Source organism: Saimiri boliviensis, chromosome 6 (genome assembly GCF_048565385.1).
Source record: "Saimiri boliviensis isolate mSaiBol1 chromosome 6, mSaiBol1.pri, whole genome shotgun sequence".
NCBI classification, from domain to species: Eukaryota; Metazoa; Chordata; class Mammalia; order Primates; family Cebidae; genus Saimiri; species Saimiri boliviensis.
Genome location: NC_133454.1, coordinates 58651276 through 58679032, shown reverse-complemented (window position 1 = coordinate 58679032; position 27757 = coordinate 58651276). Strand labels below are relative to the sequence as shown.

Here is a 27757-nt window from a genome sequence, read left to right as displayed (position 1 = left end):
TTTGATAGGACAGTGGAAGGGGCAGGATAAAACTAAAGGCTGAATTGAGGCTTTCAGTGGATTTTAATTATCAACATAATCTCAATTCTTCATGGCCATGGCTCCCTCACAATCGATTATTTTATTTTTCATAGTAAGTCTGTGTCTATTTTTAATCCCCCCCACCTCTGTTCGAATCTCTCTGACGAAGGTAATAAAAGATTTAGATTTAGAAAGTGACTTCGCATTTGGAATGAGACAGCGACTATAAATAGGCATGCCAATGAAATAGGTTAGCGTGGGATCCAGCTCTCTCAGAGTCTCGGAATCAAAGGCACACATTCTTGCCTGATCTGTGTACGGACACAGGCATTCTTGCCAGGGTCTCCAAAAAGGTGTGTGTATGTGTGTTTCTGCATGTGTAAACTTGAAAGCATGCATGGAACATACACAAGCATATCACCAAGGACAGAATTTGGAGAGGTAGCTGCTACATTTCTGAATGGTGGAGTGATCTTTGTGGACCAGATTGTTATCTTTACCCTGACAATTATTACTGGAGAAATCAACACAAAACATTACTCCTAGATAGTGAACCCCCAGGCTGTAGAACAGTGGCACAGTTTCCATGCTAAGTACATTATGTTACTGATCATCCCCCTACCCACCACCAGACTTTTGAGAACCCATCAGGACAAAGGGTATACAGTGATGTTCCAATCTGCCAAACGTGGAGGTTAGCTTCGCTCCTGGTTTGCTAATCACTAAGGCTGCCATTCAGTCTGGAATGTCATCGCCTGTCATGGATACCTGCTAAAATTCTAACCTACTCTCCAAGCCCTGGAATAAATATTTATTTTACTATGACGCCATCCCTGATCACTTTAGTGATCTTCCTCCTCTAAATTCCTAAAACAGTTTGAATTTTATACAATACTGATTATCGTACACTGTCTTAATATGGGTGCCTGTTTTGTTTCTCTATTTGATTGTGATCTCTTGACAGACAAAAGACAATGTCATTAATCTCTGTATCCCTGCTGGCACCTAGGATGGTAACAGGTGCTGCTCACACTTATTGAAAAAATATGCACTCCAGGTTACTCACCTATGGGTGACAACTATTTTGTCAATGTACCTGCTAATTTGTGGCACCCACAACTGGAAGCATAAGGGGTGTTTGTTTAAGGAAATGTTGTAGCAATCAGTATCCCTGAATATGTTATGATATACAATAATTAAAAATTGGATACTTCAGACCTCTCAAGATCTTGGAACTGTTTTGCTATGATTTGAGACTCCCAGTGGCAATAAGAGAATATAACTAACTTGATACATTTCAGCTGACTAATTTTGAATATAAAATTGGCCTGCAGATGGCTCACGCCTGTAATCCCAGCACCTTAGGAGGCCAAGGTGATTGGATCACCTGAGGTCAGGAGTTTGAGACCAGCCTAACCAACATAGCAAAACCCCATCTCTTTTTTCCTTTTTTTTTTTTTTTTCTTTTTTAAGGCACTTCAGTAACTAAGAATAAGTCGTGCAAAATCCCATCTCTACTAAAAACACAAAATTAGCCAGGCATGGTGGTGGTGGGCACCTGTAATCCCAGCTACTCAGGAGGCTGAGGCAGGAGAATCACTTGAACCCAGAAGGCAGAGGTTACAGTGAGCCGATATCACACCACTGCACTCCAGCCTGGGCAACAAGAGCGAAACTCCATCTCAAAAAAAAAAAAGAAAGAAATTGGCTTGAAGGCAAGATAGTGACCTAGATGACCTTCTGTGGGCCTGCCCAAGCTTGAGATTCTGCATTACATATCGTCAGAGTATTCCAGGATTCCATAAGTTACTGGCCTAGAACAAAGGCTAAACTTCAAGATTGAAAGGGCCTTAAGAGTTCTTTTGCTGGGCGCGATGGCACGTGCCTGTAGTCCCAGCTACTTGGGAGGCTGAGGTGGGAGGATTGCTTCAGCCCAGGAGTTCTGGGCTGTAGTGCACTATGCCAATCGGGTGTCTGCACTAAGTTCGGCATCAATATGGTGGCCTCTCGGGAAGGGGGGACCACCATGTTGCCTAAGGAGAGATGAACCGGCCCAGGTCAGAAACAGAGCAGGTCAAAACTCCTGTGCTGATCAGTAGTGGGATTGTGCCTGTGAAAGCCACTGCACTCTAGCCTGGGCAACATAGCAAGACCCCATCTCTAAAAACAAAAAAAAATAGTTCTTTTGCCAACTCCTTAGTCTCCCTGAAACCATTGGGGCAGACTTGTTCCTTCCCTTGTTGCCTTTTCTTATTAACTCTCTAAAGGCCATCGTTGACCATATCTGATGAATTGATTTGTTTCGTAACAAATTCTCCAATTAAAATAAGTTTTTTCCGAGGCGGTGGGATCACTTGAGGCCCAGAGTTCAAGATCAGCCTGGCCAACATGGTGAAACCCCATCTCTAAGTAATAAATAAATAAATAAATAAATAAACAAAATGAGTATTTTTTGGTCTTAGACAAAGTAAACATCTGTTTCAGTTGGAATAAGTTAAAACAGTAATCTTAAATTATCAAAATAGTGTATGTTTCTATTTCCTGGGAAAAGTTCCTCTCCTAACCATGTTTTCTAAGGTTTTCATTTTTTCCATGGACCCTTGAACATTAAATGCACATGGTTGGAAATTTAGCACATAACCATAAATAGCAGCAAGCTTAAACCCAAAGTAGTCTGTAATTCTTTGTCCATTATAATCCTTGTTACTAACAATAACTACCTTAAAGGTGAGGCCTGGCTAATCCTCCCTAAGTAAATTCTGCCCCCTTGTGGATTAAAATAGTAACAGAAGGGAAAGAAACTATAGTTGCATGGGCCAGTTCCTTTCAGTTCTTTGAAAGAGCCCTTCAACAATCTTGGAAAGTCATGTTAATAATGGAACAAAACTATGGCCAGGCGCAGTGGCTCTGGCCTGTAATCCCAGCACTTTGGGAGGCTGAGGTGAGCAGATCACCTGAGGTCAGGAGTTCAAGACCAGCCTGGCCAACATGGTGAAACCCCATCTCTACTAAAAACACAAAAATTAGCTGGGCGTGGTGGTGTGCATTTGTAATCCCAGCTACTCGGGAGGCTGAGGCAGAGAACTGCTTGAACCAGGGAGGCGGAGGTTGCAGTGAGCCGAGATCACGCCACTGCACTCCAGCCTGGGAGACAGCACAAGACTCCATCTCAAAAAAAAAAGAAGAAGAAGAAAAGTACATTTACCTCCATTAAATGTCTTCTTGCTTTGGCTCAGGATCCTAGACAGCAAGATAATTATGTACCTCAGGTATGTCCAACCAGATTAGCTCTGCTACCTAGCTCTGTGCCATTTACATTTACAAACATGATCTGTTTCCAACCTGCCAGTTTCAAGGTAAAGACAGTCATCTTTGGTGTGGGGAAGAAAAAATAATAAAAACTAGAGGTGAGCTATCAGCAGTGTGGCCTCGGCTGTGTGGTCAGCCTCAGCTTTCTCTTCTTTAAAAGAAAGTTGTTAACATTGGCTCTCTTGGGCTCACATTGATAACAAATGATAACATTTTAGTCATGGGCTCACAGGAGATTGCGGCAGTTGAATCCGTTAATTGTTCATTGTTAAATTAATATAAGGTATCAGTGATCTGCTTTGGAAGGATTTGAGGGAGTGGGAGAGACTGTCATCACCTTTGTATTCTTAGCACCAACCCTGCCTGATAGGTAAAGAGCTCAATGCAGTTTCTTAATGTGCATAAACACGTGCAAAGTTCCTATTGAGACAGTTTTTTCACAGAGGGGAAAGGAGGTAAGTCAATCTTTTTTTTTTTTTTTTTTTTCCGAGATGGAGTTTTGCTCTTGTTTCCCAGGCTGGAGTACAATGGTGGCTTACCGAAACCTCCGCCTCCCAGGTTCAAGTGATTATCCTGCCACAACCTCCCGAGTAGCTGGGATTACAGGCATGCACCACCATGCCTGGCTAATTTTGTATTTTTAGTAGAGATGGGGTTTCTCCATGCTAGTCAGGCTGGTCTCCAACTCCCGACTTCAGGACATCTGCCCGCCTCAGCCTCCCAAAGGGCTGAGATTACAGGCTTGAGCCACCACCGCTAGCCAAGTCAATCAGTTTTAATCAGCTTGTGTTTAATCTGAAAAGTTCTCCAAATATCTTCCATCAATGCCAGGTTCTCCCTTTTCCTCCTCATCTTCCCTCCCACTCTCCTTCTTTTCCCTTCTTCCATCCCCACTCCCCTTCCTCTTCCCTTCCTTTCTCCCTCCTCCCTCACTCCCTTTCCCCATCCTTCTCCCCCAAAACCAACTCACAGGCTGGAAAGGAGGCAGAAGCTCAATATCTGGCCCCGCTGACTGAAGTCCAAAGCTCAGGCTGCCACTTGGGTCCTGGTATCCACCCCACTAATTTTAAGGATTCTAGGAACAAAGATCCCCTTTGGAGGGGTGGGAGGAAATAACTAGGCACCGAATCCGGCATTCCCAGATGCCTGAAATTCCACTGATAACTTCCAAACTTCATTCCTTTGGCTTTAGGCTTTGAACTGTTTAAATACGAAATATATGATTGTATTTGAAAAGACAGTAAAAGTAAAACGTCAGGCATTTAGAAGCTCATGATAAATGCGGTCTTCCTCTTCTGAAGACTCTCATAAAAGGAGCGGACTAGAGAGATCCTGGGTTTGGGCTGGGTGTGGGATTCGGAAAGCAAATGGCAGAGGAACTTCACTAGTTCATGACAAAGGAGGCTAGGGGAAGCTGATGGGAGAGGCCAGGTGGTGCCCTTAGCTTCCAGGTGCTCCCTCAGAGGCTTCTCCCTCCCTCTGTGCAATGAAAACACGTCTGTCTCTCCAGAACTACCTCCGTCCTAACTCACCGCAGTCTTCCTTAATCACTCCTCAGGAATGACCTTCTCTACAATATTATCAATTTTCTTGGGTGTGCGAATATCATAACATGCTTATTTTTAGGAGATGCGCACGGAAACATTTACACTTAGTGTCTTACCATCCACAACTTGATTTGAACGGGTGCAACAACAAAAGAGAGAGAGAGAGAGAGAGAGAGAGAGAGAGAGAGAGAGAGGAGAGAGATTGCAAAAGTGAGCAAATATAGCCAAATGCTAACAGTCATCAAAAGCACAATGACTTCCAAACTTTTCACAATCCTGGTTTGCCCACATGGCATGTTTTCTGGTTTTCCTTGTCTTTCAAAATACAGCAAGGTGGTGGCTCATGCCTGTAATCCCAGCACTTTCAGATGCTGAGGCGGGAGGACCACTTGAGCTCAGGAGCCCAAGGCCAGCCTGGGCAACAGAAACCCTGTCTCCATAAAAGAAATTTTTGGCCAGGCACGGTGGCTCATGCCTGTAATCACAGCACTTTGGGAGCCTGAAGCGGGCAGATCATGAGGTCAGGAGTTTGAGACCAGCCTAGCCAACAGGGTGAAACTCTATCTCTACTAAAAATGCAAAAATTACCCGGGCATGGTGGTGTGCACCTGTGGTCCCAGCTTCTCCAGAGGCTGAGGCAGGAGAGTTGCCTGAACCTGGAAGGCAGAGGTTGCAGTGAACCCAGAGTGCACCACTGCACTCCAGCCTGGGCAACAGAGCGAGACTCTGTCCCAAAAAAACAAAACAAATTTTTTTTAGGCTGGGCTCGGTGGCTCATGTCTGTAATATCAGCACTTTGGGAGGCTGAAGTGGGAGGATCACCTGAGGTCAGGAGTTCAAGACCAGCCTGGCCAACACCGTAAAAGCCCATTCCTACTAAAAATATAAAAATTAGCCGGGCATGGCGTCATGTGCCTGTAATACCAGCTATTCAGGAGGCTAAGGCAAGAGAATCACTTGAACCCCAGAGGCAGAAGTTGCAGTGAGCCGAGATCATGCCACTGCACTCCAGCCTGGGTGACAGAGTGAGAATCCATCTAAAAAATAAAAATAAAAATAAAAAATTTAATTAGCCAGGCATGGTGGTGAGAGCCTATAGTCCCAGCTACTTTGGAAGCTGAGGTGGGAGGTTCACTTGAGCCCCGGAAGCTGAGGCTGCAGTGAGTTATGATTATGCCACTGCACTCCAGCCTGGCCGACAGAGCAAATGAGTCTCTGTCTCAAAAAAAAAAAAAAAAAAAAAAAAAAAATGCAACAAGTACAATTATCAATGGTAGTTGCCATTTGCTAAGTGCATACTACATATCATGTGTCAGTACTAGACACTTTCATACATCATATATAATGCTTATAATAACTTCCAAAGTTGATGTTTTTATTTTCCTTTTACAGAAAAGTAAACAGCTCAGAACAGTCAGGGAATTCATTGGTCTTACAGCCACTACTTAAGTCCAGGCCTCTCCAATGCCAAAACTCAAGCTCTTTCTATTGCATCATGCTGTCTCTTCAACTGCATACAATGTTCCATAAACAATCTGGAAAGCACACACACACACACACACACACACCCCACCTACACACACACCCCTCCTACAGAATTACATATGTAGCTGGGGTCAAGGGAAAACTTTCCATTTGCCTGATGAAGGTTCATTGGAAAGCACTAACAAGAGCAGATTAATAGGAGAAAATGCATACAAATGTATTAACCTGTTCAGGGGTGTCCGATCTTTTTGCTTCCCTGGGCCACTATGGAAGAATTATCTTGGGCCACACATAAAATATACTAACACTAATAATAGCTGATGAGCTAAAAAATAAAATAACATAAAATCACAGTAAAAATCTCATAATGGCCAATCATGGTGGCTCACGCCTATAATCCCAGCGCTTTGGGAGGCCAAGGCGGATGGATCACTTAAGATCATGAGTTCGAGACCAGCCTGGCCGACATGGTGAAACCCTGTCTCTACTAAAAATACAAAAATTAGCTGAGTGTAGTGACATGACCCTGTAGTCCCAGCTACTCAGGAGGCTGAGGCAGGAGAATCGCTTGAACCCAGGGGGCAGAGGTTGTAGTAAGCCAAGATGGTGCCACTGCATTTCAGCAAGGATGACAGAGTGAGACTCTGTCTCAAAAAACAAAAAATCTCATAATGTTTTAAGAAAGTTTATTAATTTGTTTTGGGCCATATTCAAAGCCGTTCTGGGCCACATGTGCCCCACAGGTTGCAGATTAGACAGCTTGGGTTATGTGGGAGCCTTCAGAATGAAGACCCAGAGTTACAGGGGAAATTGTCCATTTTTATGCTGAGGTTTGACAAAGTAGGGAGAGCCATGTAGAATTATGTTTGGACAAAAAGGGTCTGATCTAGGCTGGGCGCAGTGGCTCATGTCTGTAATCCCAACACTTTGGGAGGCTGAGGCAGGTAGATCACTTGAGGTCAGGAGTTCAAGACCAGCCTGGCCAACAGGGTGAAACCCTGTCTCTAATAAAAATACAAATATTAGCCAGGTATGGTGGTGCAGGCCTGTAATCCCAGCTACTTGGGTAGCTGAAGCACCATAATCGCTTGAACCCAGGAGGCAGAGGCTTCAGTGAGCCAAGATTGCGCCACTGCTCTCCAGCCTGGGTGACAGAGCAAGACTCCCTCAAGAAAAAAAGTTACTCCTGCCCATCTCTTTGAAGGAGGTCTCAAAGGTTCAGGAGAATCTTTAAGAAAATGTAAATACCTTTTAGAGAGTAAAACTTTAGTCTTAACCGAGGATAGGCAGCAGTCAAAAGTCCCTTCTAGCAGAGATGAACAGGGGAAGGCAACGAACATTTTAGCGGGAGATTCCTATGTGCTTTCACTGTGCTAGCTGCTTTCCTCCGTGTCTTAATTCCCATTCTGCAGATGAATACACTAAGGCTCAAAGGGTAATTCTCTCAAGCTCCCAGTGGCCCTTTGTTAAGTGCCTGAAGTGCATGCAAAAGCTCCCACTACGGAAGAACTTGCGGCTTCTGTGAAGGCTTCTGCCTATGCCTAAGGAGGCACTCCTTACCACTGCCACCGCTCAGCACTTCTTCCCATAGGTAAATGCTGTAACAAGATACTAGCAGAAACTATTCCCCTACTTGTAGTTCTGCCACTAATTAGTTTTGTGACTTGACATCTCAATTCTCTGGGCTGCAATTTTCTCATAAGTTAAACTGACGATCTCTAAGCTCTTTCCTAACAAAGATGAATCTTCCAATACCCACGCGATTCAAGGCTAGCTAGAGTGGCTGGACTGCCCCTTCCCTCTCACCCACCAGATGGCAGACACAAGCTCAGCATCCCACATGAGCACTGCTAAGCCTTGGAGGTTTTTGTTGTTGTTGTTGTTGTTGTTGTTGTTTAAGATGGGGTTCACCACGATGGCTGGTCTTGAACTCCTGACCTCAGGTGATCCACCCACCTCAGCCTCCCAAAGTGCTAGGATTCAGGGGTGAGCCACCGCGCCCAGCCCAAGCCTTGGAGTTAAAGACAGAGGCTGGGTGTGGTGGTTTACGCCTGTAATCCTAGGACTTTGGGAGGCTGAGGCAGGCGGATTATGAGGTTAAGAGTTCTAGACCAGCCTGGCCAATATGGTGAAACCCTGTCTCTACTAAAGAAACAACAAATGAGACAGGCTAATTTGGTGGTTTGCTCAGGCCTATAATCCCAGCACTTTGGGAGGCTGAGGTGGGCTGATCACCTGAGGTCAGGAGTTTGAAACCAGCCTGGCCAACACAGGGAAACCCCATCTCTACTAAAAATACAAAAATTGGCCGGTCGTGGTGGCACACACCTGTAATCCCAGCTACTTGGGAGGCTGAGGCATGAGAATCACTTGAACCTGGGAGGCAGAGGTTGCAGTGAGCCGAGATTGCATGACTGTACTCCAGCCTGGGTGACAGAGTGAGACTCTGTCAAAAAAAAAAAAAAAAAAAAATGGAAGGAAGATCCTTCGGGCAATGTAAAAAAAAAGAGGGGGGGGGGGTAGTGTGAGGACAAAAGGAGAAGGGCCTTAGAAATCTGTAGAAATCTCAGTTCAAGGAAGACTAGACGTGCATGTGCTCCGATCTTGTGGCTCCCTGCCTTGATAAAGCCGTTTGTATTCACTGAGGGGTTCCTCCCGGCACTGCTGTATTGAATTCTGGATAAGGTATAAATAGAACTTGGCTGACTGTCAAAGCACACCACCCACCACAATGTTCCGATCCTTTTGGGACATCAACCAAATCTGAGCCTTTGATTCCCTCTAGTGGCTTAAATTGGCAACTTTCGTAGCTGGTTCTTGGCATTTGTTATTGAGTATTTAAGAATCTATTGTATGCACTAAATTGGTGCTGGGTTCTCTAGCTCTGCCTGGAGTGTAGGGCACTGGTTTCGTTTAAGCGTTTTTGTGTCCGATGGAAAGTGAGCAGGGGTAAAGACCAGAGCCCCTTCTTACAAAGCTGCTTCTTACTAAGCTTAGCTTACTACAGTGCAAACCAGTGAATTTCCCAGCTGTTCTAAAGCTGCTTTATAGTGATTTTGCGAGGATGGGTTATTATATGGGTTGTTTCTGCCACTAAATGAGATTAGGACCTTGGGCTGTCTCTTTTACCCCTGCGTCTTAGTTTGTTGATTGGTAAAAATGAACATGTGGGTTACACTCAAATTCAACAAATATTAATTGAACACCTGCAGTGTGAGACCCTGGGCCGAGTACTACGGGAAATCAGCAATGAATGGTACTTGATCTCAAGGAGTTTGCCGGCGAATGGGAAAACCAGACATCCCAAAAGCCACATGAAATTGGGAACGAGGAGGTGGGCATGGTAGCTCACGCCTGTAATCCAGCACTTTGGGAGGCTGAGGCAGGTGGATCACTTGAGGCCAAGAGTTCGAGACCAGCCCGACCAACATGGTGAAATCCTGTCTCTACTAAAAATACAAACAAACAAATTAGCCAGGCATGGTGGCACATGCCTGTAATCCTAGCTACTTGGGAGTCTGAGACAGGAGAACTGCGCGAACTTGGGAGGCAGAGGTTTCAGTGAGCCGAGATCGTGCCACTGCTCTCCAGTCTGGCGCCTGGCAACAGAGCAAGACTGTCTCAAAAAAATAAATAAATAAAAATAAAAATAAAAAAATAATTTTTTTTTTAAAAAAAAAGAATGTGTGTCTCTAAGGGAGGCAAGAACTCTAAGAGCCCACTTGTTTCCCAAGGTATTTCTGCACTTATAGAGAGGTCGAGTAGGGTAATCTGTCTCTAGGAAGGCTCTAAGGAGCAACCTGGAACCCAGCCCGTGACCTGGTATTGAAGCCTGCTCTGGGGAGGATGCCAACCCCTGCCTTCCTGTCTCAGTGGAAGGAAAAGAACTGTTCTTGTGGAATGAGCAGAGAAATTCAGGGACCTGAAACAGTTTAGCACAGGCATACCGGATGGAACAGAAGCATTTCCAAGAGCTTCATTTAGAGGCACAAGGCAAATGAAAAATGAAGAAATAAAGCAAAGCAGGGCTGTGACTTCCTCTAACGCAACAACTGAGGGTGGACACTATTTGGGGAGCTGTGTGAACATCAGCAGTGGAAAGGAAGGCACTGTTGTCGGGGAAAGAACATGGGGCTGCCTGTTGGACAGATTGGCTGCATCACAACAGACTTGAATCCAGACTCAGTGCCTGCCCTCCCCAACTCACCCCCAAATAAAACACATAGTACTCCTGGCTTCCCCATCACTGCTACTGCGATCACCATCCTACCAGTCATGCAAACTTGAAAATGATCTTTTTTTTTTTTTTTTTCCTTCTGAGATGGAGTCTCACTCTGTCACCCAGGTTGGAGTGCAATGGTGCGATCTCAGCTCACTACAACCTCCTGGGTTCAAGCCATTCTCCAGCCTCAGCCTCCTGAGTAGCTGGGATTACAGATGCCTACCCACATCTCTGGCTAAGTTTTGTATTTTTAGTAGAGGTGGGGTTTCACCATGTTAACCACGGTTGGCCAGGCTGGTACTAACTCCTGATCCCAAGTGATCTGCCCTCCTCAGCCCCCCAAAGTGCTGGGACTACAGGCATGAGCCACGGTACCCGACCCAATCTTTGCTTTTAAATCCTTTTTCTTTCTCCTCTAAGATCCAGTCAGTTGCTATGTTCTGTGGTTTTGACTATCACTTGATCTCACAAATCCATCATTTGTTTTTTACTATTTTCACCACTATCCTAAGGCAAAATCTCTTACCTGGAAAAAAATAACAGTGTTTTCACAAATGTATGTCTCAATATTTCCCTTTTTCTGTTCGTTCGACACACAGCTCCTAAACTCTTTCTTCTTCTTTTTTTTCTTTGTACTTTATTTTATTTACTTCACATCTCCTTGAATTAAACTATCTCTTTCTTAAGCAAGAAATTACGTTGTCAGGAGTGGTGGTTTATGCCTGTAATCCCAGCAGTGTCGGGGGCTGAAGTGGGTGGATCACCTGAAGTCAGGAGTTTAAGACCAGCCTAGCCAATATGGTGAAACCCTGTCTCTACTAAAAATACAAAAAGATTAGCCAGGTATGGTGGCAGGTGCCTATAATCCCAGCTACTTGGGAGGCTAAGGCAGGAGAATTGCTTGAACCCAGGAAGCGAAGTTTGCAGTGAGCCAAGATCACACCACTGGACTCCAGCCTGGGTGACAAAGTGAAACTCTGTCTCAAAAAAAAAAAAAGGGCTGGGCGGCCGGGCGTGGTGGCTCACGCCTGTAATCTCAGCACTTCAGGAGGCCAAGGTGGGTGGATCACGAGGTCAGGATATTGAGACCATCCTGGGCAACATGGTGAAACCCCATCTCAAAAAAAAAAAAAAAGAGAGAGAGAGAGAGATTATGTCACTGTGCTCTTTGTAACAGGAAAGGTCTTTCATCCCATCAACTGTTTCACTTTTCCAGCATAATTTGTTACTACTTTTTCACATTTCTTCTTCGCATCAGCCAAGGTGAACTATTACCATTCACTGAATATCCGTGCCCCCACCTCTTATATCCTGTGCCTTTGTTCCTGTCACCTCCTCAACATCTCGACACCTTTCCTCCTCCTCTATTCTACCCAATGAATGAATTCCATTTTCCAAGCTCCGTATCAAATGCCACCTTCTCCCATAATAAAATCAATTGCCTTTTATTCAGAGCCACTCAGTGCTAAACATATACTAGATGATTTACATACTCTATTTCTAATATTTACAAAACCTTTGATGGATTTAATCTTCTCCTGAACCCTACATTGAATTGCCTATAATTTATCTTCTAAATTTGCATATTCCTTTGATCATGAATAATTTCCCTTTATACTACATTATCTGTGTAGTTGTCTTTTTATCCTCCTAAATACATGCTACTGGTCAGCAACATCTATTACTAGATTTGAAGAAAATAAGAAGGTGCATCTCTAAGGTTTTCTCCAGTTTCAAATGGTTATGATCCTATAATTTAGGAACTTGTGTTTCGGCTGGGTGAGGTGACTCACACCTGTAATCCCAGCACTTTGGGAGGCGGAGGCAGGCGGATCACAAGATCTGGAGTTCAGACCAGTCTGGTCAACATAGTGAAACCCCCATCTCTACTAAAAATACAAAAAAAAAAAAAAAAAAAAAACTCCAAACAAACAAACATAGCTGGGTGTGGTGGTGTGCGCCTGTAATCCCAGCTACCGGGGAGTCTGAGGCAGGAGAATCGCATGAATCCCGGAGGCAGAGGTTATGGTAAGCCAAGATTGCACTGTTGATCTCCAGTCTGGGAGACAGTGTGAGACTGTCTCAAAAAAAAAAAGAAGAAGAACATGAGTTTCTCGACAACTTAGTATAGTTTCCATGAGTATCATCTTCTTGGAAGCCTCTGCTAAGAGAAGATAGAAAGATCAAAAAACACAGTTGTGACCAGGTGGTGGCTCAAGCCTGCAATTCTAGCACTTTGTGAAGCCAAGTTTGTAGGATCACTTAAGCCCAGAAGCAATTTGGAACCTGGCATAATAACAGAGCATGACCCTGTCTCTACAAAAAATTAGCCGGCATAATGGCATATGGCTGTAGTCTTAGCTTCTCTGGAGGCTGAGGTGGGAGGGTCGCTTAAACTGGCGAGGTTAAGGGTGCAATGAGCCATGATTGCACCACTGCACTCCAACCTGGGCAACAGAGAGACACCCAATCTCTCAAAAAAAAATAAAAAGCAGGCGGGTGCGATAGCTCACACCTTTAATCTCAGCACTTTGGGAGGCTGAGGTGGGCGGATCACGAGGTAAGGAGTTCAAGACCAGCCTGACCAACATGGTGAAACCCTGTCTCTACTCAAAATACAAAAAAAAATTACCTGGGCATGGTGGCACATGCCTGTAACCCCAGCTCTCAAGATGCTCAGGCAGGAGAATCACTTGAACCTGGGAGGCAGAGGTTGCAGTCAGCTGAGATCACCGCACTGCACTACAGCCTGGGTGACAGTGTGACTCCATCACACACACACACACACACACACACACACACACACAAACACAAAGCTGACATGAACAATTGTATTGTTCATAAAGACCAAGTAATGTAAGAAAGACAGGCACTATTAGGAGGTAATCTGGGGTGGTTAAAGAAGACATGATATCAAAAAAAAAAAAAAAAAAAGAAGACATGATGAATTCAGTTAACAGAGGAGCCAGTGTGAGAGCAGGACTTCTAGTACTCCTGGTTCAGGACTCTTCCAACACCTTGACATGCCCTTGCCCACAGGAACATCCCATAATTCTTTGTTGTCCTATTTGCTCCCCACATATTGCCATCTAGTCTCTGCATTACTCATTAAAGATTTTCTTCTTCCAGTTTCCTACTATGTTGGAACCTTAGGGACTCACACCGAGATCAAGAGAGTGGCAGAGGAAAAGGTCACTTTGCCCTGTCACCATCAACTGGGGCTTCCAGAAAAAGACACTCTGGATATTGAATGGCTGCTCACTGATAATGAAGGGAACCAAAAAGCGGTAAGTAGACACCTGGCTGGAGTCCCTCCTCCTTCTTGTCCCCCTGCATTGGCCTTTCTTCAGTCTTCCAGTCTTTCTTGTTGGCTCTCAAAGAGCTAGAATTCTTTTTTCATCTGGCTTATACTTGAAATACTTTAGATAAAAAACCATAGAGAAGAAAGAGCATTGCTGGGCGCAGTGGCTCACACTTGTAATCCCAGCACTTTGAGAGGCCAAGGCGGGTAGATCACCTGAGGTCACGAAATCGAGACAAGCCTGGCCAACCAGGTGAAACCCCGTCTCTACTAAAAACACAAAAATTAGCTGCAGGTGCCTGCAATCCCAGCTACTCAGGAGTCTGAGGCAGGGGAATCATTTGAACCCAGGAGGCAGAAGTTGCAGTGAGCCAAGATAATGTCTCTGCACTCCAGCCTGGGTGACCGAATGAGATTCTCTCTCAAAAAAAAAAAAAAAAAGAAAGAAAGAAAGAAAAGAGTATTTGAGGCCAGGCGTAGTGGCTCACGCCTGTAATTCCAACATTTTGGGAGGCCGAGGTGGGTGGGTCACTTGACGTCAGGAGTTTGAAACCAGCCTGGCCAACATGGTGAAAACTCATCTCTACTAAAAATACCAAAAAAAATTAGCCCGATGTGGTGGAATGCAATCCCAACTACTCTCAAGGCTGAGGCAGGAGAATCGAGAATCGCTTGAACATGGCAGGCAGAGGTTGCAGTGAGCAGCAATCATACCACTGTACTCCAGCCTGGGCAACAGAGTGAGACTTAGTTTCAAAAAAGAATACTTGGGTTGTGAAAATAAGAGACTCGGTGTTCTTTGGGCAAGCCAGGACTGTTAGAAAACCATCTGGTATTTGTGGAGGGAGGGAATCTGCACTGTTAGTGTCTTTGCCTAAGAAGGAGACTAAGTAGCCAGTGATGAGGACGAAAAAAAATGAAGACTAGGATGCAGTAGCTTGATTTCCTAGGCTGGACGGTCAACCTGAAGCCCACTCTGGGAGGGCGGCTTCTGTTCTTCCTTGTAAATATTTATAAGCACTGTCTATGCTTCAGCCTTCATAAAGTCATGACTTCCAAGTAATAAGATTATGTGATACGACAAACAAGGTATGATGCAGAGATACAAGTACAGGATATGAAGGAAAATGTTTCACACTTATCTAATTGGTGGAAAGATAATGATATTGGTTCTAGGGTGGAAAACTAAAGGAGCGGACCCGGCGTCTTCAGTGCTCCAGTTGGGTTGGGCCGTGACGATCCCTGTGCTTCCAGCAATGTGAACAGACTGGTAGTGCTTGGCCTCCTGAGGATCTGCTGGGGTGGCCGCTGTGAGGAAAGGAGAGAATGAGCACTTGGGAACCTACTGTTATTATCCTCTGCCTTGTTTGCATTCAGCCACAGTACCTTTCCTGAGTCCAGGTTTTCTGTTTGTTTGTTTTTGAGACAGGGTTTCCCTTTTGTTGCCCAAGCTAGAATGCAATGGCACGATCTCGGCTCACCACAACTTCCGCCTCCCGGGTTCAAGTGATTCTTCTGCCTCGGCCCCCTGAGTAGCTGGGATTACAGTTATGCACCACCAAGCCCAGCTAATTTTGTATTTTTAGTAGAGACGGGGTTTCTCCATATTGGTCAAGGTTTCTCCATGCTGGTCAGGGTTTCTCCATATTGGTCAGGCTGGTCTTGAACTCCCTACCTCAGGTGATCCCCCGCCTTGGCCTCCTAAAGTGCTGGGATTACAGGCATGAGCCATTGTGACCAGCCCAGTACAGCTTTTCTAGCATAACTATTCTCATCCCCTTTACTCATTAAATTCTCTTTTTGTTAGAAGTTTAATCATTAGGCCAGGTGCGGTGGCTCATGCCTGTAATCCCAACACTTTGGGAGGCCGAGGCAGGTAGATCACGAGGTCAGGAGATCAAGACCATACTGGCCAACATGGTGAAACCCCATCTTTAAATAAATAAATAAATAAATAAATAAATAAATTTTTTAAAAAAAGAAAGAAAGAAAATTTAATGATTAAAAAATAATCTGTATGGTCAGGCATGGTGGCTCATGCCTGTAATCCCAGCACTTTGGAAGGCCAAGGCAGGCGGATAACCTGAGGATAGGAGTTCGAGATCAGCCTGGCCAACATGGTGAAACCCCATCTCTACTAAAAATAGCTTGGTTTGGTGGCCCATGTCTGTAATCACAGCTATTTGGAGGCTGAGGCAGAAGAATCACTTAAACTCAGGAGGCAGAGGTTGCAGTGAGCTGAGATCATGCCACTGCTGTAGGCTAGTTGACAGAGCAAAACTCCATCTCAAAAAAAAAAAAAGAAAAAGAAAAAATTAGCCAGATGAGGTGGCACATACCTGTAGTCTCAGCCACTCAGGAGGCTGAGGTAGGAGGATCACTTGAGCCCAGAAGTACAAGGCTGAAGTGAGCTATGATCACACCTATGAATAGCCACTGCACTTCAGCCTGGGCAACACAGCAAGACCCTATCTCTAAATAAATGAATAAATAAGAAGTTGTCAGGCCGGGTGCAGCGGCTTACACCTGTAATCCCAATACTTTGGGAACCTGAGGCAGGTGAAATGCTTGAGCCCAGGAGTTCAAGACCAGCCTGGGCAACAAAGTGAGACTCTAGCTGTACAAAAAAAATTTTTTTAATAGCCAGATGTGATGACACATGCTCATAGTCCCAGTTTCTTGGAAGGCTGAAGCAGGAGGACGGCTTGAGTGCAGGAGGTCAAGGCTGCAGTGAGCTGAGATCACACCATTGTACTTCAGCCTGGTCAACAGAGCCAGACCCTGTCTCTAAAAAAAACAAAAACAGGCCGGGCGAGGTGGCTCACACCTGTAATCTCATCACTTTGGGAGGACAAGGTGGGCCGATCACAAGGTCAGGAGTTTGAGACCAGCCTGGCCAACATGGTGAAACCCTGTGTCTACTAAAAATACAAAAATTAGCTGGGTGTGGTGGCAGGCACCTGTAATCCCAGCTACTAAGGAGGCTGAGGCAGGAGAATCTTTGAACCCAGGAGGCAAAGTTTGCAGTGAGCCAAGATTGCGCCATTGCACTCCAGCCTGTGTGACAGGGCAAAACTCCATCTCAAAAATAAACCAGCAAACAAACAAAAAAAGCAAAACAAAGAAAAAAGTTGTCCTTTGCTCTTCTCTATGTATACCACTAATTTTATAACATAGTTTATGCTGGGAGGAGCTAAGGTTTTCACTGAAAACAGATTTCAGTATTGCTATTATAGTTTCACCTGCTTCAATAGCTGTCTACGTCACCTCATGATATTGATATTGCGGGCCCGGCGCGGTGGCTCACGCCTGTAATCCCACCACTTTGGGAGGCTGAGGCGGGTGGATCACGAGGTCAAGAGATCAAGACCATCCTGGTCAACATGGTGAAACCCCGTCTCTACTAAAAATACAAAAAATTAGCTGGGCATGGTGGCACGTGCCTGTAATCCCAGCTACTCAGGAGGCTGAGGCAGGAGAATTGCCTGAACCCAGGAGGCGGAGGTTGCGGTGAGCCGAGATCGCGCCATTGCACTCCAGCCTGGGTAACAAGAAAAAAAAAAAAAAGAAAGAAAGAAAACAAGAAGATGATATTGATATTGCTTGTCATTTCGTTCTCATACAGCAACATCCTAAGATACTGTCTGTTCTCTGTAGACCGAGGTCACCTTAACCTGAGTATATTTATTTATTTATTTATTTATTTTTTATTTTATTTTTTGAGACAGTCTCACTCTGTTGTCCAGGCTGGAGTGCAATAGTGTGATCTCAGCAAGCTCCACCTCCCAAGTTCAAGTGGTTCTCCTGCCTCAGCCTCCTGAGTAGCTGAGATTACAGACGTGCACCACCATGCCCAGCTAATTTTTGTTATTGTTTTTTTAGATGAAGTCTCACTCTGTCACCCAGGCTGGAGTGCCGTGGCACCATCTCAGATCGCTGCAACCTCTACCTCCTGGGTTCAAGCAATTCTCATGCCTCACCCTCCCAAGTAGCTGGGATCACAGGCATGCACCAGCACACCCAGCTAATTTTTGTGTCTTTTTTTTTTTTTTTTTTTTTTTTTTAAGTAAAAACAGGGTTTCACCATGTTGGGCAGGCTGGTCTCGAACTCCTGACCTCAGGTGATCTGCCCTCCTCAGCCTCTCAAAGTGCTGGGATTACAGGCATGAGCTACTGTGCCCAGCCTCTTGGTCAATCCTAGATTTGATACTCTCAGTTCTGAATGAAGTGATTACAAGCCCGTGTTCCCATAATAAAAATCCAAGAATTACTGATAGATTATCTTCTTTTATTGCACTTGAGGCAGGTCCCTTAGGTCTTTCTGCCTAGACCTGATCTTTGGCTTTCCTTTCTGCCCTCAAAGAATACATTTTGAGCAAGAATGCTGCTAAGTAAGGTTAGAGAAAATCCTCCACCCTTGGTATCTTGTCATCCTGTCCTGCCTACAATAAAAATCCTATCAAACAGGTTCAGCCAGAAACCCCCTCAGCCCTGATGGTCCCTCTTAGTAATTTCATGACCCCCACGCTGCACCTTCGTTGTTGTAAACTCCCCTTGTCCTTGCTGGAATCAGAATCAAGCCCCATCTCTGTCTCACAGTGGTCTTCATACCTATTACCATGCCTCCCCCCACACCTTGAATACAGTCTGTCTTACTATCTTTAGCAAGTTTTGGCTAGGTGTGGTGTCTCATGCCTGTAATCCCAGCACTTTGCCAAGGTGGATGGATCACTTGAGGTTAGGAGTTCAAGACCAGCCTGGGCAACATAACGAGACCCTGTCTCTACTAAAAATACAAAAAAATACCCAGGCATGGTAGCCAGCACCTGTAATCTCAGCTACTTGGGAGGCCAAGGCAGGAGAATAGCTTGAACCCAGGAGGCAGAGGTTGTAGTGAGCCAAGACTGCACCATTGCACTCCAGCCTGGGCAACAGAGCAAGACTCTGTCTCAAAAATAAATAAATAAACAAGTTTCACTGGATAATTTTCTCATTACCAATTTCACGCCGGGTGCTGTGGCTCACACCTGTAATCCTAGCTCTTAGGGAGGCTGAAGTGGGAGGACAGCTTGAGCCCAGGAGTTCAAGACCTGCCTGGGCAATATAGGGAGACCCTATTCTCCACAAAAAGGAAAAAAACAAAAAGACAAAAACAAACAAACAAACAAACAAAAAAACAAAATAAGCGTAACTCCCCTCAAAGCAACAACGCCCCCTCCTTTTAAAAAATAAAAATTTAAAAATTTAAAAAACTCAATTTCACACATCTGGCCAGAGACGGTGACTCACACCTGTAATCCCAGCACTTTGGGAGGCCAAGACAGGTGGATTACTTGAGGTCAGGAGTTTGAGACCAGCCTCACCAATATGGTGAAACCCCATCTTTTTTTTTCCTTTTTTTTTTTTCTTTTTTTTGGGGATGGAGTTTCGCTTGTTACTCAGGCTGGAGTGCAATGGCACGATCTCGGCTCACCACAACCTCCATCTCCTGGGTTCAAGCAATTCTCCTGCCTCAGCCTCCCGAGAAGCTGGGACTACAAGCGTGCGCCACCATGCTCAGCTAATTTTTGTATTTTTAGTAGAGACGGAGTTTCACCATGCTGACCAGGATGGTCTCGATCTCTTAACCTCGTGATCCACCCGCCTCGGCCTCCCAAAGTGCTGGGATTATAGGCATGAGCCACCACGCCCGGCTGAAACCCCATCTTAAAAAAAAAAAAAAAAAATTCACACATCCAACTTTCACCCAAGTATTTTCATTTGAATTAAAGAAAAAAATGGGCTGGGTGTGGTGGCTCATGCCTGTAATCCTAGCACTTTGGGAGGCCCAGGTGGGTGGATCACCTGAGGTCAGGAGTTCAAGACCAGCCTGGCCATAATGGTGAAACCCCATCTTTATATACAAAGAAAGATGCTTGGTTATATAGCCAAGTGAATATAAGGGTTAGGATGTTAATTATTGATTTCAAAAAGCCACTGATATGGCTTTCAGCAGTCACAATTCCCTACTTGTCTTTAGTTGATACTGTGAAGCAAGGATGTCCATTTATTTAATCATTTAAGTTACAGAAATTTATTTAGCACTTACTGTATGCCATGCTAGGCACCAGGATACAATAGTGAAGAAGACTTCATAATCCTTGCCTTCTTAGAGGTTATAGTGAAAAGACATTCAATAATTTTTTACAAAGATCATGGCACATTGGCTAGTGTCTGTAATCTTAGCTACCCATGAGGCTGAGATAGGTGGAGTGCTTGAACCCAGGGGTCTGAGACCAACCTGGGTGACACAGTGAGACCCTATCTCTTAAATAAAGTAATTAAATATTTAAAAAAAAAAAAGGAGGGGAGGGCTAAGAAGAAAGGTGGTAACAAAGGCAGCAATAAATATTAGTGATATGCCAGGTACAAATCTGCTTAGCACATATTATCTTATTTAATTTAATATGTGCCAGTTGCAGTAACTTGTGCCTGTAGTCCCAGCTACTCAGGAGGCTGAAGTGCGAGGATCTCTTGAGGCCAGGAGTTCCAGATGACCTGAGCAACATAGTGAGAACCCCCATCTCTAAAACAATTTTTAAAATGTGTTAATGTAATCCTCATAACCAGGATTAATGGGCCCATTTTACAAATAAGGAGCTGAGGTATGCCCATATGTGCGTACACACACAAACATAGTGAACAAATTGCCTTAGTTTACCTAATTTGCATTTTCAAATTAGGCACCCTGGGCTGCACCAGGCCCAGTGGAGTCGGGAGGTCCACTTGAGGTCAGGAATTCAAGACCAGCCTGGGCAACATGGTGAAACCCCATCGCTACTAAAATATAAAAATGAGCTGGCCACGGTGGCTCGGGCCTATCATCTCAGCCACTTGTGAGGCTAAGGTAGGAGAATGGCTGGAGCATGGGAAGTCGAGGCTGCAGTGAGCAGAGATGGTGCCACTACACTCCAGCCTGGGTGACTGAGGGAGACAGTCTCAAAACAAACGAACAAAAACCAAATTAGGCGCCCTGACCTCAGTGCCTGGTCTGTGAACCACTAGCTGTATTACCTTCATAAATAATTTGAAAGTGTAATATGTGCTGTGTAGGCTTCTCTGAGAAAACACCAAATGGTAGGAAAATCCTGATCTAAAACATCAAGAGATATCTGCATCCATCTCCATTCAAAGCAGTTTTACGATGGCTCTGCAGGTGATGGCACAGCAGAATGACTGCCAGAAAGTTGAGCTGCTCCATCTGTTCTATACAAGTCCTAAAAAACTGTCCCAGGTCCACCAGGAATGTCATAATACTAACAGCCCCAAACCACTGAAATTCCTATTTTGAACTTTTTTCTTTGTTTGCAAGAGGATTAAGCTGATGCTCATTTTTCTCCCATCATACCCCAATGAACTGCTTAGTCTCAGCACTACATTTCTTAAAATTAAAAACAAAATAGGCCAGGCGCAGTGGCTCACACCTATAATCCTAGTACTTTGGGAGGCCAAGGTGGGCAGATCACTTGAGGTCAAGAGTTTGAAACCAGCCTGGCCAACATGGTGAAACCCTGTCTCTACTAAAAATACACACAAAAAATTAGCCAGGTGTGGTGGTGGGTGCCTGCAGTCCCAGCTACTTGGGAGACTGAGGCAGGAAAATTGCTTGAACCTGCGAGAGGGAGGTCATAGTGAGCTGAGATCACACCACTGCACTCCAGTCTGGATGACAGAGTCTCAAAAAAAAAAAAAAAGACTATCTTGCAACTGTATAATTTCTCCTTTCCAAAGATGTCAGATGCTTACCTGTATGTGATTCCTTTTTTCTTCATTAAATACCGAGACAGTCTCAGCCTGGGCAAAACAGTGCAATCTGTCTCTTAAAAATGTGTGTCTTGCCGGGAGTGGTGGCTCACGCCTGTAATCCTTGCACTTTGGGAGGCCGAGGTGGGTGGATCACCTGAGGTCAGGAGTTCCAAGACCAGCCTGGCCATCATGGTGAAACCCCATCTTAAAAAAAAACAAAACAAAAAAAAGTGTATCTTTGCTCATGTGTGTGTGTGTCTTTGTGTGTGTTGTATAGACAGGATTTTAGGGAAAGGGAGGAAAAGCAGATATAGTCAGATCTACTTGAATGTACTAATAAGCACTGTGGTAGAGGTATGCCCCAAACACCAAAACCTGAAGCAGGAAGTCACCATTCTAACTGGGGAGCCAAGAAGGCTATATACGGAAAATGGTCCTTGAGCTTGATCTTGAGACCTTGTATAGGTGATATTGAGGCAAAAATAGAAGAAAAAAAGGCATTTCAGAAGGAAAAAAACTGCAAAATTGAAGCTGAGATCTATCAGAAGACAGTATTCGGAATCAAGAAGCATCAGGTTTGGGGACTACGAGATGCAGAGATGTGAGGGCAGAGGTAAAAGATGAGGTACAGTCCAGACTGCACTGCATAGTGTAACATTCAGAAGGTCAGGCCTTCAGCAGCATGCACCGGAGATGGGAAACAGATTTTCGGCCAGGGAAATTTTGCTACACAAATGTGTGGAATTGTGGCAGGCCATTTCTCCCTAATAGCCAAACAGACAGGACTGTGTGACAGTCACAGACAGACCTGCATAGCTCTCCAGTAACAAACAAATTTCCACAGCGCTCCCTTAACACGGAGCAAATAATTAGTTAAACCTAGGGAAATCAGTGCCCAGACATCAAAGCTAGAAATGAAACATATGGTCAGTAGGAACCTTGCCTAGGCTTCTCCCTATCCTGGAGCAAGTCAAAATAATGGAGACAGTCTCACATTCCTGATGCCAGGACCCTTCTTGAGTCGACGAAATCTGAAACAAGTCAAGGTAACAGAGGCAGCTGTTTGAATAGATTTATTGGAAAGTCTAAGGCAGCTCTTTGGACCAAGCTGTAAATGAGATAAGATAGAAATCATCCTTCAGTCTGGGCACAGTGGCTCACACCTATAATCCCAGCACTTTGGGAGGCCGAGGCAGGTGGATCACGAGGTCAAGAGATCGAGACCATCTTGGTCAACAAGGTGAAACCCCATCTCTACTAAAAATACAAAAATTAGCTGGGCATGGTGGCATGCACCTGTAGTCCCAGCTACTCGGGAGGCTGAGGCAGGAGAATTGCTTGAACCCAGGAGGTGGAGGTTGCGGTGAGCCGAGATCACGCCATTGCACTCCAGCCTGGGTAACAAAAGCAAAACTCCGTTCCCCGCCCCCCCCCCAAAAAAAAAGAAAGAATCCTTCAGCTGGGATGGTGGTTCATGCCTGTAATCCCAACACTTTGGGAGGCTGAGGTGGGCAGATCACTTAAGGTCAGGGGTTCGAGACCAGGCTGACTAACATGCCAAAACCCTGTCTCTACTAAAAATACAAAAATTAGCAGGGTGTGGTGGCATGTGCCTATAGTCCCAGCTACTCGGGAGGTTGAGGCAGGAGAATTGCTTGAACCCAGGAGGCAAAGGTTGCAGTGAGCCAAGATCATGCCACTACATTCCAGCCTGGGTGACAGAATGAGACTCTGTCTGAAGAAAAAAAGAGAGAACGAGAGGAAGGAAGGAAGGGAGGAAGGGAGGGAGAGAAGGAGGGAAGAAGGGAAGAAAAGAATCACTCCAGTACCACAGTAGACAGGCCTTGAAGGTACTGGGACCCCCACAGCTTAATCGGACTTAGCAAGCATTTTTTCTTTTTGGCCTCTGAACTTCCACTTGAAACAAAATTAGTTACCTATAGACTTAGGCAAATGCTATACTGCACATATGCACATAACCCCAACCTATATAAGCATTAAGAAAATTGTAACACTTTTGAGTTGGTCTGGTGGAATTATCTCTGACCTTCTCCCTGTATCCAGTTATAGCAATCGATACCTTCTTTCCTAGTTTGTCTGCTTCTTGTTATTGGGCCCTGAGAAAATGCAACCAGACCCAGCTCTTTCCAGGAACAGAATATTCTGTATCCTTTGGGTACTGAGCCGAACAATTTTTAAAACCTTAGGGGCGTTCTTGAACCCAGAACCAGGCTAATAAAAATGATGATGCTGGCCGGGCGCGATGGCTCACACCTGTAATCCCAGCACTTTGGGAGGCAGAGGTGGGTGGATCACGAGGTCAGGAAATCTAGACCATCCTGGCCAACATGGTGAAACCTGTCTGTACTAGAAAAAAATACAAAAATTAGCTGGGCATGGTGGCATGTGCCTTTAGTTCCACCTACTCAGGAAGTTAAGGCAGGACGATCACTTGAACCAGGGAGTTGGAGGTTGCAGTGAGCCGAGAACGCACCACTGCACTCCAGCCTGGTGACAGAGAGAGACACATATAAATAAAAAAATAAATAAAAATGATGATGCTAACACTTGAGTGCTTACTGTCTCATTCCCACAAAAATCCTATGAAGTAACACAGGCCCCTTTTACAGTTCAGGATCTCAAGGCTTAGAAAGGATAAGTGATCAGAGCCAGGCACACAGCTGTCAGTGGAGAGGCTTCTGTTTGCAGATCATTTGACCTTTCAGCCAGTTCTCGAAATCACTGCAGCCTGGCACAGCGTTTATTCAAAATCTGTATCACAACAAATCAATGGACCCTAAAGGATAAGACATTTTGTTTTTGTTTTGTTTTCTTTTAACATACACTAGACAATATCAGCGTGTACTGCACCTATACTCATGTTTTAGTTATATATGTGTACACTGTGTCATGAAGAAAAACGTGTTTCTGGCCAGGCGTGGTGGTTCAAGCCTGTAATCCCAGCACTTTGGGAAGCAGAGGCAGGCACATCACTTGAGGTCAGGAGTTCCAGACCAGCCTGGTCAACATGGTGAAACCCCATTTCTAATAAACATACAAAAAACAGCTGGACGTGGTGGTTTGTGCCTATAGCCCCAGCTACTCCAGAGGCTGAGGCAGGAGAATTGCTTGAACCCAGGAGGCAGAGGTTGCAGTGAGCCGAGATGGCTCCACTGCACTCCAGCTTGGGCCACAGAGTGAGACCCTCTCTCTCAAAAAAAAAAAAAAGAAAAATATGTTTCTTTTTTTTTTTTTGACTGGAGTGCAGTGGCACAATCTTGGCTCACTGAAAACTTTGTCTCCTGGGCTCAAGCAATTCTCCTGCTTCAGCCACCCAAGTAGCTGAGATTACAGGTGTGTGCCACCATGCCCCACTAATTTTTGTATTTTTAGTAGAGATGGAGTTTCACCACGTTGACCAGGCTGGTCTGGAACTCCTGGCCTCAAGCAATCTGCCCGCCTTGGCCTCCCAAAGTCCTGGAATTACAGGCATGAGCCCCTGGACCCAAAATGTGTTTTATTTCTTTTTTCTTTTCTTTCTTTTCTTTTTTTGAGACAGTTTCACTCTTGTTGCCCAGGCTGGAGGTGCAATGGCATGATCTCGGCTAACTGCAACCTCCGCTTTCCGGGTTCAAGCAATTGTCCTGCCTCAGCCTCCCAAGTAGCTGGGATTCCAAGGGTGCACTGCCATGCCTGGCTTTTTTTTTTTTTTTTTTTTTTTTTTTCAGACAGAGTTTCGCTCGTTACCCAGGCTGGAGTGCAATGGCGCGATCCCGGCTCACTGCAACCTCCGCCTCCTGGTTCAGGCAATCAGGCAATTCTCCTGCCTCAGCCTCCCGAGTAGCTGGAATTACAGGCACGCACCACCATGCCCAGGTGATTTTTTGTATTTTTAGTAGAGCCAGAGTTTCACCATGTTGACCAGGATGGTCTTGATCTCTTGATCTCGTGATCCACCCGTCTTGGCCTCCCAAAGTGCTGGGATTACAGGCATGAGCCACCGTGCCCGGGCTTTTTTTTTTTTTTTTTTTTTGAGATGGGAGTCTCGCTCTTGTAGCCCAGTCTGGAGTGCAATGGTGTGATTCCGGCTCACTGCAACTTCCACCTTCAGAGCTCAGGTGATTCTTTTTTTAAAAAAAAAAAAAAAAGGCCGGGCGCGGTGGCTCAAGCCTGTAATCCCAGCACTTTGGGAGGCCGAGGCGGATGGATCACAAGGTCGAGAGATCGAGACCAACCTGGTCAACATGGTGAAACCCCGTCTCTACTAAAAATACAAAAAATTAGCTGGGCATGGTGGTGCGTGCCTGTAATCCCAGCTACTCAGGAAGCTGAGGCAGGAGAATTGCCTGAACCCAGGAGGCGGAGGTTGCGGTGAGCCGAGATCGCGCCATTGCACTCCAGCCTGGGTGACAAGAGCGAAACTCCGTCTCAAAAAAAAAAAAAAAAAAAAAAAAAGATGGGGTTTCACCATGATGGCCAGGCTGGTCTTGAACTCCTGACCTCAGGTGATCCACCCACCTCAGCCTCCCAAAGTGCTAGGATTACAGGTATGAGCCACCGAGACCAGAGGATTTTTTGGTTTTTTTTGGTTTTTTTTTTTGTTTTTAAAGACGGGGTTTCACCATGTTGGTCAGGCTGGTCTTGAACTCCTGACCTCAGGTGATCCGCCCACCTTAGCCTCCAAAGTGCTTGGATTACAGACATGAGCCACCACACCCAGCTGCCTCAGGTGATTCTTATGCCTCAGCCTCCTGAGTAGCTGGGATTAGACACAATCATGATGACCTGCTAATTTTTGTATTTTCAGTAGAGACAGGGTTTCACCATGTTGGCCAGCCTGGTCTTGAACTCCTAACCTCAGGTGATCTGCCCACCTGGGCCTCCTAAAGTGCTGGGATTAAAGGGTTGAGCCACCATACCCAGCCTTTTTTTTTTTTCTTTTTTTGAGATGAGTCTTGCTCTTTCACCCAGGTGGGAGTGCAGTGGTGCAATCTCAGCTCACAGCAACCTCCACTTGCCAAGTTCAAGTGATTCTCCTGACTCAGCCTCCTGAGTAGCTGGGACTGCAGACATGTGCCACCACGCCAGGCTAATTTTTTGTATTTTTAGTGAAGACAGGGTTTCTCCATGTTGGTCAGGCTGGTTTCAAACTCCCAACGTCAGGTGATCCGCCCACCTTGGCCTCCCAAAATGCTGAGATTACAGGCTTGAGCTGCTGTGCCCTGCCTTGAAAAATGTATTTCTTTTTTTTTTTTTTTTTTTTTTTTTTTTTGAGACGGAATTTCACTCTTGTTACCCAGGCTGGAGTGCAATGGCGCGATCTCGGCTCACCGCAACCTCCGCCTCCTGGGTTCAGGCAATTCTGCCTCAGCCTCCTGAGGTAGCTGGGATTACAGGCACGCGCCACCATGCCCAGCTAATTTTTTGGTATTTTTGGTAGAGATGGGGTTTCACCATGTTGATGGTCTCAATCTCTTGACCTCGTGATCCATCCGCCTCGGCCTCCCAAAGTGCTGAGATTACAGGCGTGATCAAAATGTTTGAAAGTGCTTGCCTTTCTGTTGTTCTAGTAGTCCAACGCTGCCCAGTTTTATTCTGGACCACAAGCTACTAAGATTCTCCAATTCAAATATACCTTTTGAGACAAAGGCATCTCCAGATGCTAGTCCAAATGCTAAAATAAGTGGTTGGGCACTATGGCTCACGCCTGTATTCCCAACACTTTAGGAGGCTAAGGCAGGTGGATCACCTGAGGTCAGGAGTTCGAGACTAGCTGACCAACATGGTGAAACCCCGTCTCTACTAAAAATATAAAATCAGTGGGCGTGGCAGTGCGTGCCTGTAATTCCAGCTACTTGGGAGTCTGAGGCAGGAGAATCGCTTGAACCCAGGAGGCGGAGGTTGCAATGAGTGGAGATTACGCCACTGCACTCCAGTCTGGGCAACAAGAGCAAAACTCCATCTCAAAAATAAATAAAATAAACAAGAAAGAAATTCCAAAGCCCTCAGGCCAAAAAGGTCACCCACCTCCCAAAGCCCACAAACCCCAAAACATCCTAAGCACTTTACTGTCTTCTAGGTTTTGCC

At 45.3% G+C, this 27757-nt stretch overlaps 1 protein-coding gene across 1 annotated transcript in view; it reads left to right on the top strand.

The window, feature by feature from the left end:
* The window catches only part of CLMP (CXADR like cell adhesion molecule), a 134468-nt gene that overhangs the window by 83964 nt on the left and 22747 nt on the right, over positions 1-27757 (top strand). Inside the window, exon 2 of the mRNA XM_039470678.2 lies at positions 13714-13871. Within this exon, the coding sequence (XP_039326612.2) occupies positions 13714-13871 (158 nt within the window). The remainder of the gene's footprint in view (positions 1-13713; positions 13872-27757) is intronic.